The sequence below is a fragment of the Cryptosporidium sp. chipmunk genotype I genome (genome assembly GCF_004936735.1).
Source record: "Cryptosporidium sp. chipmunk genotype I strain 37763 chromosome Unknown contig_5, whole genome shotgun sequence".
NCBI lineage: Eukaryota > Apicomplexa > Conoidasida > Eucoccidiorida > Cryptosporidiidae > Cryptosporidium > Cryptosporidium sp. chipmunk genotype I.
In genome coordinates this window covers 202,202-218,105 of record NW_027125619.1, presented here as the reverse complement: position 1 = coordinate 218,105, position 15,904 = coordinate 202,202, and the positions used below count along the sequence as shown (strand labels likewise).

Genomic DNA, 15,904 nt, shown 5'->3' with positions numbered 1-15,904 from the left:
TGATCGATTATTCCTTTTTTTCCAAAAATATTCTCTAATTATCTTCTTTACATATTTCTTTTATTTCAAATTTGTTGGCGCGAAAATCACGCTCAAAAACTCGGTATATACCGAGCAGGTACAAATTTTAATTTTCACACATCATTTCATATTTGATCCCGCTTAAAAACAATATTAGTTGAGTAAAAGTATTTATTTATATTATAAATAAAAAAATAAATTGCATGCGAGTTCCCGCCTTTTAATCGGTACTTGTGGAAATAATTTAAAAAATCAAAACAAAAGAATATCGAAAAAAATGGATGATTGTTTAATCAAAGAAGAGGTGGATTATGTGGAAATTATTCCAGTAGTGAGGAAATATGAGTGGGGTAAGAAAGAAAAGGCAGCTTTGACCAAGGTTTTTTATAGAAATTTAAAACAAGTCAAAGAATTGGTAAGTAGTAAATTAACTTCACCGTTAAATATGGAAAATGGTGATATATCAAATTCTATTGAATTTACATTCAAGGAAAAGACTAAGGCGACAGAGGGGAGTTTATTGGTGGATCACAATAAGAAAAGACTAATAGAGGTTGACAATAAGAATAATGAACAAAAGGAAGAGGAAGAAGATTTTGATGAACAAGAACCATACGCAGAACTTTGGTATGGATCTCATGTCTCAAGTCCAAGTCAAGTTTCTTTTAATGGCAAAGTATTTGAGAAAGTTACTTTGGATGACGTAATTTCTTGCAGTTTTGCGAAACAAGCCTTGATTTCATCATCTTCATCTTGCAATATTGGTACTAATACTACAAACCAAAATAAGATTCCTTTCTTGTTGAAGATTTTATCAATTTCCAAGCCATTATCTCTACAAGTTCATCCAGACAAGGCTCTTGCAAAAGAGCTTCATTCAGCATTTCCTTGCATTTATTCAGATGACAACCACAAGCCTGAGATTGCTATTGCACTGAGTGAATTCGAGACTTTTTGTGGATTCAAGGATACTCTCGAGATCCTTTCCCTCCTTGAGAGCTTTCCAGAGACTCTTGAAATTTTTGGTACGTCGTTAGAATTCATTTCAAAGACTGTTAATAAATACAAAAGAGACAAGTTACCATCCATTGGTACTAATAGTAATGATCAAAACCAAGAAGATCCTCTTTTTACAATTAAAAAAGACTTATTTATAAATATGCTCAATTCTAAGCCTGAAACTATAAATGATGCTCTAAGTAAACTTGTTACTAGACTTGAGAGGAATCAAGACTTGTATTCGTCATCCTCATCCTCAGTAAAAAAAACTAATACTAGTACTGCAATTGCCTTAATTGAAGGCCTTATTCTCAGACTCCATCATCATTTTCCTCTGGATATTGGGATTATCAGCCCTCTTTTACTTAATTACTACAAACTTAATCCTGGAGACGCTATATTTATTGGCGCAGGTACCATTCATTCATATATATCAGGAGAGTGTCTTGAATGCATGGCCAATTCAGATAATGTTGTTAGATGCGGGCTGACCCCAAAACTTAAAGACGTTCCCACCTTAATTAAAGCCGTTAATTTTCAGTCAAACAATTCAAAGCTCATTCTGAACCATAAAGCCTTTAAATCCTCTTCATCCCTAATTGACTACTTTGTAGATACCGTTGAAGAGTACCACGTCCAAATTCTTTCTATTAGTTTTAAAAACTCCAATTCCTTCAAATTCTCAACTCCTACATCGTCTCCTTACTCCCTCTTGTTGTGCCTAAGCGGTGATTGTACAGTTTCATTTAATGAGTCAAAGCCCGAAGACGATAATAGTAACGATTTCTCCTCATCATTATCCCATGATTATGATAATTCGCCTTCAAAAGCTTTTGTTATTCTTCAGGGGAAAGCAATTCTAGTCAAGTGCAACACTGAAATTTCCTTCCATCATCTCTCACCAAAGGACGTCAAGTTCGCTATGGTTACTCTCCCTGTCCTTCCTGTTCCAGTAGCAAGCTCTTCGTAGTAAAGCTCACTCTCTCCCAATGCTAATTAATACTTGTAAAACAAATATCCATCTCATTCTCTTCATCTTAAAATCCATATGGTATATGTATATTACTGCTATTTCCAACAGAGGCTCCTCCATTCTCTTGTTGAAAGCCATTGCTGCTGTTGTCGTAGTAGACATATTCCTCACTTTCGGTACCTTTGCTGAAGCCGAAGCCAAACCCAGCTCCTTCTTCTCCTTCTCCTCCAATACTATTACATGAGTAATTTAAGTCCAACAAATCACCCGCTACAATAGACTCGTTCATGATCTTTTTTCTCCTTTCAATCTCCATCTGAGTCAGATCTCCAGCTCCAAGTCCTAAACAATCCGACTCAAATGGATTCAATGATGGCGCGTTGCAACACTTACTGCTACCACTAATTATCCCTCCCCTCTGGTTCAGAGAACTACCCTCTACTGCTCCTCCCTCTCTCCTTACACTTCCTGTTTTTGTTGTTGCTGCTTCTGCTGCAACAAAAGAATTCCAATCGGACCATTGCAAATCCTCTTCCTCGTCCTCCCTCCCCTCCATTACACTATCTCTGGCCAGCTTTTGAGCTGCATTCAGTATAGACTCATCAGAAATCCATACCGTTCCATTTCCAGGGAATCCATGGCCGTCCTTCGCAACCTCCACCCTCCTTATTCCGTTTCCTCCCCCTCCCATTGGAGCCCTTCTAGCTCCAGTTCCTCTGTAAGTAGTATTCGAGTAAGATGGCGGACCTGGTAATTTTACTGAAGTATTAATAGTATTGGTAGTCTCTGAAAAATTGGTGTTGGCTTCTCCTCCTGACCCTGCAATCCCAGCGTTCTTAATCACATCCAAACCATCGCTTACATTAGATCCAGCTCGAGAAGATGAATAATCCTCATCCTTATTACTACTACTATGACAATAAGGATCGTACAATTCTGCAATTCTACTCGCATTTATACCACTTGATGTCACTGAATAACATGAAGAAATTGATGTAGATGCCGACTTATTATTATTGAATTTCGTACTTGTAATTGAACAGTTACTTCTACCAATAAATCCTCCCCCCACTCCTCCCGTTCCAACTATTCCACTCCTTCCATTTATTCCAATATACTTACCACGATTATCTCTCGCTTTCTTTCTCTCAGATTTTAATAGTAGTGGATCATTCATTAAGTTCAATATATACTTTGATTTCTCTCTAATACCTGCTCCTTTGTCTTTACCTTCTTCTGTATAATAGAAATCCTGTAAATGACGTATTTTATACATATACTCTTTAAAATCATCAACAAAACGATCTATACCGTTTTTTAGTAAATATTCCACTAAAACTAAAGTCTTAAAAATTCTTCTCCACTTTATTGCCTTTTCACTTAAACAATCTCCTATACATTTTTGTACCAGAACGTAATCGTGGTAATCCGTCATACTACGTGCTATCTCATTCAAAATTGTGGATGAACATCCCCAATTTGTATTTGACGTTGCCTCCTTTAACCATTTCTCCAATTGTGTTAAAGGATGAACTATCTGAGATGCAGTCTTCTTCATTTTTCTTGTCATTGACATTAACAAGCGACCTACATCATTCAACTCCATCTTTCTCTATTTCCTTTATTGTTTACTCTTTTTCCATTCCAAATAGCCAACATTACTTTTTAGTCTTAACTTGTTCCAAAATGCATTAACCAGCAAAAACCCAATTCTTTTAAATATCCGTATTTATTTATATTTATTTTACTCCTCCTCCTTTATTAATACTCAATCTTGAAATTATTATATGATTGATCCTTTCTTCTTTCGACTTGATTAGTTAATTTGTATTATTTAATTTATATACATAATATATATATATTTAAATAGCAAATTCACTATTTAAATATATATATATATATATATATATATAATATATACTATATTAATAATTATATTTAAATGGGGTTAGCGCCAAAACTTATTATTTTTTCAAGTATACTTGCATTTTTAGATTTCCAGGCAAATTTTGGACTACTCAATGAAAGGAAGAGAATAAGAAAAAAAGAAAAGTCCGAAAGTTTTAATTTGATTTGATTTTCTCCTGGGAAATCATAAAAATCAGGTCTTCAAAGTATGACACACATTTTCTCATAGTTGTTAACTCCTCCATGGTAGCATATAAAAGCTTAATGTTAACTCTAATCTCTTGCTTAATCTTGCTTGAGAAATTCCTCAAGTCTTCTTCTTTTTCGATTTTCTGACTAAGTTGATGCATTAGTAGGTTCTTTACATCCTCCAATTGAGTGGATCTCTTAACACAGTTGCTATGTATAATATTTGCTAGAATCTCCTCTTTCTTCTCTTTTTGAATGTGAACTCCTTCGCTAATACTAAAACTAGCTAGAATTCCAGCCTTTCCTCTCTTTTGTTGAATATTCCTAAAGATGATTTCTCTTAAACATACGTATACTGATCCATTAATCCCACCAACCAGAGACGATTTTGTAAATTGAATAGTCCCAAAACCTAATCCCATTCCATTGTAGAATGTGTACTCATTACATTCCAGGTATTTCATCCCTAATTCCTTATTATTCTTTCGAATTGGAATCTTTCTTGTATTAGAAATATAGTGAACAAATTGAGTATCCATATTTATTTGAATTTTTGGAACTGTGTTATTATTACTTGATAAATTCAATAACCAATTTGGTAAATTGTCTTTATAAGCTAAACTATTATTCATAGTATTCAAAATAGTACTGGTACCAAACAATACCTTAAATCCATACGTATTTTTCTCATCTTTTCTCATAAACCATACAGTAGAATACTCGTTCTTGTATAAAAGCTTACCATACTGAACAACGGACTTAATGTTATTTAAATGACCGTAGAATGAATAAATCATAGTGTAATCATTTTTTTTTGTATTCTCAGAGCGGTGATCACATCCATTGTCAAGAGATTTTGAGAAGTTCCAATCAAATGATAGCTCACTTGGATGATGTATTACAGTTTGAGCTTTACTACAACCATCCCCGGCTTTAACACTATTGTGAGGAATGATGTTAAAGTATGGAACAAAAGCAATGTTCCCATCTTTATCTTGAAGGGAATGTGATAGTACCAGAGATATGATCCAATTAATTTCTTCTTGTGTAACTTTATCAAAATAATACTTGGAGTGATGATTATACCTTTTCTTTCTCCTTTCAAAGTCATCAATCTTACTATATATACTATTTGTCAGCCTTTGAAATGATGTAAACAGCCCCGGAAATAAGTTATTTATCACAACAATTTGATCCTTTGTAAAAAATGGAATGTTGTCCAATAGGTTCTTATCCACAATCTTACTTTTATATTGCGACAAAAAGTAAGAAATAAAAGTTTCTCCAGCTCCTTTATAATATTCTAACAACAGCTTTAATACTAACATTTCATATTTTGTACATATCCAGTTATTCTGATATTCACAAAAACCACGAATTTCCTCATTACCATATCCAGAGGAGACTATGACTCTTCTACTTACTCTGAAAAGATTATGAAATTCACTTTTTCTATCTTCTTTAGAATTTACTTTTACTTGGTGGTTGTAATTGTGACTAATGGATGGAGTAATATACAATTCATACTGTCTCTCAATTCCCAATAAATTCAAAATTCTTTTATTGAGTAATCTTTTAACTAATTCTGGATAAACCTTTTGATCAGATTTGAGAAAATATTCTTTAAAAGGTATTCCATGGTCGTTTTCCCTATAATACATTGATAAGATTCCTTCTTGGAAGCTGAAATTCTGATAGCATAATAGCTCCAATATACTCGCACTCTCTCCTTGTAATTCTTCCTTCAATTGACTCTGACCAAGTATTATCTCCACTAATTTGGTTAAATGAAACTGATCTTTAATACTTTCTAACCCCTTTTTTTGTTCTTGCTCCTTTTTAGGATAAGCAGAAGGAGAACTTTTTGAATTTTTCTTATCTTGAATCTCACTGTTACATTTTAATTGATCCCTTGAATTCCCATCTTTAATTAACTCTTTTCTCCAAACAATTTCATAGTTTGCATCTGCACTGGCACTTGAAGAATCATAATGCTCAATTGATAATCCATCATAACCTAAATCAAAGAAAGATTGATTGTGAAACCCCAACTTAAAAGAATTTGCCTCATTCTCATTTTTAGACAATTCTGATAATTCTTGGCCCCTTTTTCTCTCTTTTTGCTTCTTCTTTTCTCTCACTGACAATAAATCAACATCCTTATTTCCACTCAAATACCTAAAAGCCTCTCTCACAGACTCTTTAGATTCCTTACTAAAAAAGTAAATATCTTCCACTGATGGTATTGTTACTGAAGTAATCAATTCAGAAATCTCAACCAATTTTGAATACTTATTTTCAATTAATGTATTTAATGACAGAATACTCAGCAAAATAAATAATATGAATACCGAATACGTGAATCCACGAAAAAATATTCTTATCAATTTTTTTAATCCACACATTCCACTTGCATGTTTGACCGGTAATTCGCATGTTTGCATAACTTTTGACACGTCATTCTGCATGCATGCATCCCGCGCATTCAAATACTTAATTACCCTTCCAACACCGGTATGACCACCTTCAGAAGCTTTATTTAGATAAATTGACTTAGGGGCAGGCTTCTCGATGCTTTTTGTTCTGGAACTCAAGATTATTGGAGTTCTAAATTCATTACCTTCACATTTTTTCACACTGTTGTGTTTTCCAGGAGTTCCAAAATCTCTAACTTCTGATTTTCTCTTCGCCTTTTCTATCATTATATTGGTTTCTCTATTTTATACATTACTTTCAAGCTGCCAGTCTTTCTTATTATTATTTTATTATTTTTACTTTTCTTCTGGCCACTTAGCCCGCCATTTTATTTTCTTTGTTTTCCCCCACGAAAAATTAATTTACATGCATTCAATGTCTCTTTTAGCCTTTCCACTTTTTTCCTTTTTTTTTAATTCTATTTATATTTAAATTAATTAAAAATATCTTTTTGTTTGTTTGAGAAATAAGAAAATGAGTTGAATACTGCATTAATCTATTAAGGGAATAAAATTGAGAAACTTGTTTTACTTCAATAATTATTTATTTGCTTAGTTTGAAAGCCCAGTATTGCGTTATATATTGACCAGAAAAGAAACACTTCTACAATATATAGTAAACAAACCATTAGAATAGATTTAAACTTACTTTTTAAGAAAGAGAAAAGAAAAATAATAAACAAACCAAAAAGATATTCCTAATTCAAATATTAAAGTAACAATAATACTAATAATAACAATGACAATAAATGTGCATAAAATTTCTAATTCTTAAATAAATTTCTTAATCTTCAAAATTTTAACAGGCATTCTTTTTTCACTCCTTTCCCCCATACCACTACTAATACTTTTGAAAGAGGAAACTTCATACATTTTGTAGTATTATCAATTATAGACTATACTCTCCACAAAAAAAAGAAAAATGAAAACTATTCAGGAGCAGGAAAAACACTTGATTTCTTGCACATAATTTCAATGTTGAATATTTCTTTTGAATAATTTCTTTTTTTTTATATGCACCTGTAGACAAACTTTTGGCGCCAAGAGTGCCACCCGAGTGTATGTGTAACTTTTTTTGGGCTTGCTTTAATATATTTTTAATATATAAATATAATAAATAGAAAATGTCAACCAAATAGCGGGCTTTTGAGGAAGGCTTGAGAAGAAAATAAATAAATACGGGTATAATTCTGAAAGGGTTAGCTGAAATTAATTGATTTATAAGGAGTTGAATATAAAATACCAAAGGAAGAAAGTAAAAATCCTTTAAAATCTGAAAAATATTGCACAGGATTATACCTTTGCACCGGCTTAGATTTCAAAATTCAATCTTGAATACTCGAAATAATATGAAATACTGAGACATTTGGTAATGAAATTGATTTAACTGTCAACTCTTGATCATATTAAGATCACAGTAGCTGTAGGTTTAATTTTATGATAAGAATTGAACCCAATTATGGAACTTGATGATGTAAATAACGGTAATGTCAGTTTTGACCTGAGCAAACCTAAGTATAGGTTAGACTATAAAACAAGTAACGATAATAATGTGAATATAAATAATAATGGTAATAATTTACTTCTAGCTTCATATGAGGTTGGAGGTGTAATTCCAACAAACATTAGATTAATTTTTAATAATAAGCCATATATTTATCAAGAGAATTGCAATACAGAAGATGCCAGTAGTGAATTTCAAAATAATCAGAATTCGTTATATAGTACAAAAATCCATTCAGCAGAATCAACAATTCCACAAGATTTTAACTTGAACGAAGGATATTTCTTAAGTCAAGTACAAATTCCAATTCTAAATAATAATGATGAATACTGTTCTGCTTATTATATGATTCAAATAATTTGCTCGGATGAATTTCTTTATAATAGTGAATATCTTAATAATAATGCAAGAATTAATACCCAAGAAAATATTAAACTTCTCAACAACGACTTTCAGGCATATGGAAATAATAGATGTTGCCCAAAAAGAATAACATTTTCAAAATCTCTTCCATGGGTAATTTTTCAAAATAATAAACAATTTTCGATTGGTAAATCCTCAATTAGAAAAACAAGAGCATCAATAGCTTTATCTGAGCAATATTATCATATTCCAGTTCCAAACTTATTTTTTAGACAACCAATTTCACAAATAGTAAAATCCGCCAGAAGAATTTTTAATAAACCATGTGAGATTGAGCTTCTTGTCAATATTGAACCAATTAATCCATATTGTATTGAACAATATCTAATAAAATCAAGAAAAATATACTCGGCAGATCCAAGACTTGTCACTGATCTATTATTGAGTAATATTAATAATTCTTTAATTGATAAATGTGTTGAAACTATCATTCAAGTAAAAATGAATAGAATTACTGATTTAATAAACTTCCGAAAAAAACTTAGACTAAACCTTAAATATATTCATAATGCAACAAAATCAAGGTATTTAGTCAATTTACTTGCAAAAATCAATTTTGATCCTGAAAAACAGAGTCATAATGATTTATTAAACTCACTTTGGGAATGCTATTTTTCAAAAGAAACCAATGTTAAGTGGGAGCTTTTGGGCTTCCAAAGATGTGATCAACCATATAGTGATTTTAGAGGAGTTGGTATACTTGCACTTGTATGTCTTTTATATTTCAGTTTAGCGCATCCATTTGAATCTAAGTTAATTCATAAAGAATCAAGTAATTCGAAATATTGGTATTCATTTGCAGTCACGGGAATCAATATTACATCTTGGCTTAGAGATTGGTTGAATCAAAGAGACCATCGAATTATTCCATTTTTTTATAAGACTGAAAATGATGTGAATATGCTTGTTATATTTTGTGAACTTTTTTCATTCATTTTTCTTAAATTCCATTCATTCTGGATGGAAAGAAAACCTAAGAATATTCTCGAATTCCCTAGTATTGCTCAGATATTTAAGCAGAGGATTCAATTTCCTTTGTCTGATAAAATATACCACGAAGACAATAAGGAATTATGAATTGATGAGATGTTGCCAATCTGAAATTCATGTATTTGTAAGTTTTTTTATTATTTATTTATTTTTATTAAATATAATTACTATTATAATTAGCACTATTAAATTTAGCTTAAATTCTTATATAAGATCTATTATTATTAATATTATTGCTGTCATTTAAGTAAAATCTTTTGAATATATTTGAATTCCTGCTACATAAATATTGAACTTGAGACCTAATATTAACCACAGTTCTGCTTTAATTCCTTAAATAAATTCAATAGTTGTTTGTACTCTTGAAATAACTGAGGTATATCACCTATCTTCAATTCATCTGACGAATTATAATCTTCGAAAGACAATTTTAAAGATGATAATTTACTTGTAATTTCTTGAAGCCTATTTTGCTTTTCCTGAAAACTCAATCTAGACTCTGAATAAGGCATCAATAAATGCAATAAGTTATTTCCAAATAATTTCTTTTCTGATGACTTGAATTGTTCTTCAAATATAGCATTATCTATATTAAGCTGTATTTGTCTGCCATCTAATTTCTCCAAAAATGTGATTGCTGAATAAAAATGAGTAAAAAAATATAAATCTTCAGATACCAATAATATAGAATTTCTGAATAATGAGATAAATTCTATATGAGCTTTAATTTTTGTTGGATTACTTTGAATGATACAAAATATTAATAATGGAAGTAAATCATCTGCAGCTGGAGGAGATGGAATTCTTTCATCTCCTGAATTTGAATCACTTTCAAGTTTCATTTTATTAATTTTATTCATGTATGATAAAAGTATCTTGCATATATTCACTATTAATACAACCTTATCTTTTGGGGATTTTACCCTAATAAACTTGCAAAGCTCGTTCTTACAAATATCCAACCACAAACTATCAGATTGAAGAGTCTCGACATATTGCTTTGAAATATCAAAGTGATCAAGCTTTACAAAAGTTTTTAAAACCTTCAACTTTCTAAATAAATAGTGGTCTGCATCATCATTTTCAAACGAAACTGCATCAAATAAAACATTGTATAACTTAGTTGTTACCAACTTTTCAAGACCTTCTATTATAAATATCTTTTCCTCTTCTTCATTACCAACTTTTCCAAAGACTCTAGTTTCTTTAAGTAAATCCCCACAAAACCTTACAAATGAATGCAATATATTTGCAAGAGCCTGAGTACCAATATCCTCATTCCCGTTAATTATTTCCTCTAAATCAAATCTTTCTCTACTTTCGCCATAAATTAAATCCAACAGCCCTTCATCCAGGCGTGGATATTGCTGTATAAACTTTGCAACAAAAAAAACTATTTCACTGCACATTTTATCCTTTAACAAAATTAAAAATCTATTATAAGGTGCAACACTTTTTGTCTGCTGATTTTCCATGCTACCACCTGAGTTACTTCCTTCATCACTAGGTTTGATTTCCAAGCCTTCACATGCTTCGGAATTCACGAACTCTTTGGAATTCCCAATTTCTACTCTCAACCCGGGACTTTCATTATTGTACTGTACTCCATCAAAATCTGACCTGTACAGATCGTTCGGAGACCCCGTCACGGAATCACTGTACTCCATTAATTTCATTTCCCTTTTCTTTAGATCATAATATATTAATTTATATTAAATTTGTGGGTTCGCACCTTTGGCGGCAAACTGTATGTAATATTTGATTGTTAAAACCAAGTGCTTTTTTTCCACTTCCTTTTAAAATTCTCATTATTTTATTTCCAGATAAAGAAACTGGGCATCGCTTGCATTTAAATTCCGATCCCAATTCCCACTATTCTCACTCTCTTACCATGCTCTCTCTCACTATATTAATCTTCCTTTACTCACCAAATCCTTTCTCTTATTTTCAATTTCCCACTTTATTTATATAATCTACTAATTTTCTTTTTCAAACTCATAAATTGAAAATGAGTTAACCCAAACGTAATTGTTACCACTTCGCGGAAGTATAACAAACCTCTACTTCAGCTTTTTTTCCTAAAATTAATTTAATCAAGAAAAAAGATTAATCTTCATAGTTCAACTTAGACAGTTTTTAAAAAAACAAAACTTTATCTGATTGTACTTGAATTATGTCAGCTTTGCTTCTTTCCCCCATGCAATTATATTACTTCATTTTTATTTTATTGCATGCAACGTAAAATCTATGTGGACGCCGGTATAGAAATTTGTTCATGTGAAAAAAATGTATCTGAGCACAGACTACAATGAGTTAGTATGTGTTTTAATCAAATATATACATATTTAATTATATTAAAATAAGAGGTTTTAAAATGAAAACTAAAGATGATTAAGTTCCGTACTCAGCACCTCATGAAGTTTTATTAAACGAGAAAAACATCCATTCCAATCATGTAAGGATTTAATCCAAGAATTTCATTAAATTCTCCCAGAAAACCAATGCATGCATTGAAAATTAATCTCAACAGGACCCAAATAATTTTGTTTGGCAAAGGGCCCGCCCAAAAAGAAATAATTCCAGTAAAATTTATGTGATTAAATCCGCATCAATCATGGATCTAAATCCAAATCTTGCAAATGAGGATTTCTATGAGAAATATCCAACTTACCAGTCATTGGTGAGCTCGATAGAGATTCCAAAAGGTTTGAAGGCGTTTGAAGTGGTTTGTCCCAAGAGGAAGTTGACCAGAGAAGGGGAAACTGCATTAAATAAATACGGCTTAAGTGAAAGCATTCTATCAAAAGTAACTACATTGGGAGAAAATGACTTATACTCTGATTTTAACTGCCTGATATGCTTTCGCATTCTTCAGCGAACAATGGTTGTTAAGGACTGTTTGCATAGATTTTGTGGAGAGTGTATTGAAAAGTGTGTTAGAATTGGATTAAGGGAGTGTCCTCAATGTAGGTTACACATTGCATCCAGAAGGTCACTGAGGAATGACTCCATTATGGATACGCTAACTTTTAGACTTTTCCCTGAAGCTGGTGAATTTGAGAGAAAGCATCAAGAAATACTTATTTCAAATAATATTAAGCAGTTTAAAAGTATAGTAAATTATCAGAAAGAATCTGATATCTCAAAAGTAAAACATCATGAGTCTGTTTCTGAAACTGCTGCTTCAAAAGATTTTGAAATTATTGGAGTTTTACTCAAGCCAATTGAAGGAAATGTTGAACAATTCAGGCTTAAAAGCAATATACTAACATTCAATTTGAGACTTCCAATACATGTAAAGATAAGTTACTTAAGGCAATTTATACTTGGAAAGCTTAGAAAGGAAAGACCTAATTCAAAACTTGACGTCCAGTTTCAAAGCGTTGAGAATTACCAAAATCAAAACGAAATCCTCGATCTCTTTGATAAGGATACAAGTATAGGAGAGCTGGCAAAAGATGATCAAAAGAAACAAGAGTACAAAGATATTATAAGCATATCATTCAAAATTATACGTACTGATTAAACAGGATAGACTAACTAAATTTTAAATGCAGGGAGAAAAATTAATAATAATAGTAACAATAACAAATTAATTATCAAAAATATAAATTGCAGGTAAATTTGGTCCTCCAACAAATATCAATTTCCCAGATGAGTTTTTTGAAACCAGCCCAACTCCTGTTAGTGAACTCAGTTTCTTTGGAGAATTCTGCTCCAAAAACTTTGACTTAATTCTAAGGGATGAAAGTTCAAGTAATACTATAGATCCATCATTTAGTCCTGCAAGAATTGTTTTAGATTTATTATCAACATAAATGGAGACAATCTCGCTTGATTCTGAATCCTTGCTTGTAATCTTCTGGCAGGATACCAAATTACAAAGTTTGTCAAATAAATAAACATTATATGGTGTTGCTACAATATGGAATACCTCTCCATCCAATATATTGCTCTCAATGAAATTAATTTGAGGTGAGGATTGGGTATTTTGGCTCTCTTCCTTAAGTCCCAAGCTTTCATTATCTATAGAAATCTTTGCAATACAATCAAGGTTTATACTATCATCTCCGGAAATCTTTAAAATTGGAATATTCGAAACCCCCTCCAGTACACAAGTCACCAAAGAACTTTCTTGGCTTACTTGATTAATTGAGAGAATTGGACCTTCCTGATTAAAAGACTTCGCCACGCCATTTTTTATATTTAAGACCGTAATTTGTCTGTCAAGACACCCAGAAAGCAAGAATGAATCGTTATTGCACCAACAAAGTCCAAATATTGCTGAATTATGTTGGTGTTTATTAATTATTTGGCTCGTGTAGCACCCTGATGATTCTTCAAAACTTATTCTTAAAACCATTACGTCCCCTACTGCATCCCCAATTGCCAGGTATTCACTGGATCCGCTTAATTTGAGAGAAACTATCGGGGACTCTTGTTCCTGGCTACTTCTAATCGTTGTAAGCTCCTTCCCACTATAGGAAAATAACGTCACTCTTCCATTTTCATACCCGATTGCAATGTAATCACTGTTCATTGCTACTACTGTCCCAGCTATCATATTTCCTCCTTCAGAAACTGAAAGCATGATTGAACTTTTTAAGTTTCTCTCTTGGCTATTTGGATCAATTTCCCAAAGCTCTGGGCATCCTTCTTCCCAAGTTATAACAAGCTTATTTGGAGATTCCTGTCTCTTGCTGAATTGAACCTCTCTTATTCCATTCGAGCAACTTCCCTCCCTGAAAAGCTTGAAATGTGGAATTTCAGATAAATACTTATCAGAGGATGGCAAAGTTACTGGTCCAGCTGTATCAATATCCATTCTATTACCACAACTTACACCAACATTGTTACTCATACCAATAACACTATTATTGCTTCCATTATAGCAACTATTCCTCTCAAACATCACCACTTCAGAGGGATCATCTGTCATAGTTGTAGGACTTTTCTCACTTTTAATTTGCTTCGCTTCTATACTTCTTGAATATTCTCCTTTTATACTTACTGATAAGTTTGGGCTATCTTTTACTTCACCGTCTATCCCAGACCTCGGTAGTGAATCATCTTTGGATGCTATTATTGATCCTGCCTCAATTTGTTGGTCTTGAGAAAACTCCGATACAGCATTATTCTGAATCAATGTTTCATCTTGTCCTTGTTGTAAATCAAGTTCATTAGCTTGTACTACTGAATCTAAGCCGGGGTTTGAGCTAATAGATCTGGACTTTCTAGTTTTCTTTGCTGGAGGTTGAACCGAGGTATCTATTGAATCTTCCACAGCACTAGTACTCTTGTTTGTATGTGAAGAGATATCAACTTGCATATTTTCCTCCACTCCGCCTGCTGACACCAAGCCTGGACAAGAAGGCTGAGCTTCTGCAACTTCTGCATTTGATCCAATCTGCTCCAAAGGTCTACACCAGCATTCATGTCTCTTGAATATGGAAAAAGGTTCCTCGCATCTAATCTCTTCCCCTGTCTCGTCTGATGTGTGATACTCTAAGTAAATATAAAGCAGAGCCTTCTGAAGAAACCCCACTAAAGCATTCGGGGGTACTCTCTCCATCTGGGTTGTAAAGAATGGATTCTTTGGAACATTTGCTTCGGAATTAAAGCTAAAAGCTGTATGTACGAACCCATTCTCAATCAAATAACGATAAACCAACAAGTTAATCTCATCAGAAGTTAGATGAATCTTCATTGAAATCTATATTTCTAAAATCTGGCTCAAATTTTTCCTAATTTCCAAACCAGGATTTTTGACATTAGTTTAATACTGCTTTATTTAAATTCGGGACTAAAAACTCTCCTGGCGCCAAAATGTCAAATTTGAAATCACCCCAATAATTACATGATGCATAAAATTATGAAACACCGGTACTTTTCATGCTTATACTTTTAAGCCCCTCCCGTTCTAAATCTTTCTTTATATTCAATACAACATCTCTTCTTCTCTTTCTTTGATTCATTCCTCCTTACTACTCAGTACCGGTGATCAAGTACCTAATGTATACATATTTTCCCCATATACAATTAAGAAATCAAATAAATATTATGTGGCAAATGAGAAAAAAATATTGAAAAACAAAGAAACTAATGCAAAGAAAGATATAGACAAGCGAGTGTGATAAAAATTTAGCTCAGAAGAAAGAAAAAACTGCCCGGCTATGAGAAAGAGAAAAGTATAAAGAATAACAAGCAGAACTGAGTATCTCAGCTAACTTGGGCTCAAATCATTCTTCAAAACTTCCCACCTTTTCTTCTATTTAAATCCCCATATTGTGTTTTATTTCTACTTGCATATAAATTTAAAACCCACTACTTTTGGCGCTAGCGGCAAATATCCTGGATTTAATAACGCATTTATTAAATACTTCAGCTATTTAATAATAATATTACAAGTATTAAATTAAATAG

At 32.2% G+C, this 15,904-nt stretch overlaps 7 protein-coding genes across 7 annotated transcripts; 3 read left to right on the top strand and 4 right to left on the bottom strand.

Annotated features, from left to right (window-relative positions):
• Positions 1–298: 298 nt before the first annotated feature.
• Positions 299–1,990, top strand: ELE39_003260 (mannose-6-phosphate isomerase; the record flags this gene model as incomplete). Its single annotated transcript, XM_067346602.1, has 1 exon — positions 299–1,990. One exon carries the CDS (start codon positions 299–301, stop codon positions 1,988–1,990), a length of 1,692 nt encoding a protein of 563 aa, XP_067199840.1.
• Positions 1,991–2,057: 67 nt separating this feature from the next.
• On the bottom strand, positions 2,058–3,599 carry ELE39_003259 (epsin like ENTH VHS domain involved in endocytosis vesicular trafficking; the record flags this gene model as incomplete). The annotated part of the gene is made up of 1 exon (XM_067346601.1): positions 2,058–3,599. One exon carries the CDS (start codon positions 3,597–3,599, stop codon positions 2,058–2,060), a length of 1,542 nt encoding a protein of 513 aa, XP_067199839.1.
• Positions 3,600–4,056: 457 nt separating this feature from the next.
• On the bottom strand, positions 4,057–6,792 carry ELE39_003258 (transmembrane domain; the record flags this gene model as incomplete). The annotated part of the gene is made up of 1 exon (XM_067346600.1): positions 4,057–6,792. One exon carries the CDS (start codon positions 6,790–6,792, stop codon positions 4,057–4,059), a length of 2,736 nt encoding a protein of 911 aa, XP_067199838.1.
• A 1,231-nt stretch (positions 6,793–8,023) lies between these two features.
• On the top strand, positions 8,024–9,568 carry ELE39_003257 (ELMO CED-12 family; the record flags this gene model as incomplete). The annotated part of the gene is made up of 1 exon (XM_067346599.1): positions 8,024–9,568. The coding sequence occupies one exon, from the start codon at positions 8,024–8,026 to the stop codon at positions 9,566–9,568; it is 1,545 nt and encodes a 514-aa protein (XP_067199837.1).
• Positions 9,569–9,789: 221 nt separating this feature from the next.
• On the bottom strand, positions 9,790–11,157 carry ELE39_003256 (Vps9p RAB5 like RAB GTpase binding involved in vacuolar sorting; the record flags this gene model as incomplete). The annotated part of the gene is made up of 1 exon (XM_067346598.1): positions 9,790–11,157. The coding sequence occupies one exon, from the start codon at positions 11,155–11,157 to the stop codon at positions 9,790–9,792; it is 1,368 nt and encodes a 455-aa protein (XP_067199836.1).
• A 938-nt stretch (positions 11,158–12,095) lies between these two features.
• Positions 12,096–13,007, top strand: ELE39_003254 (RING finger containing; the record flags this gene model as incomplete). Its single annotated transcript, XM_067346596.1, has 1 exon — positions 12,096–13,007. The coding sequence occupies one exon, from the start codon at positions 12,096–12,098 to the stop codon at positions 13,005–13,007; it is 912 nt and encodes a 303-aa protein (XP_067199834.1).
• Positions 13,008–13,073: 66 nt separating this feature from the next.
• ELE39_003253 (domain at N WD40 repeats) lies at positions 13,074–15,188 on the bottom strand (the record flags this gene model as incomplete). The annotated part of the gene is made up of 1 exon (XM_067346595.1): positions 13,074–15,188. One exon carries the CDS (start codon positions 15,186–15,188, stop codon positions 13,074–13,076), a length of 2,115 nt encoding a protein of 704 aa, XP_067199833.1.
• Between the last annotated feature and the right edge of the window lie 716 nt (positions 15,189–15,904).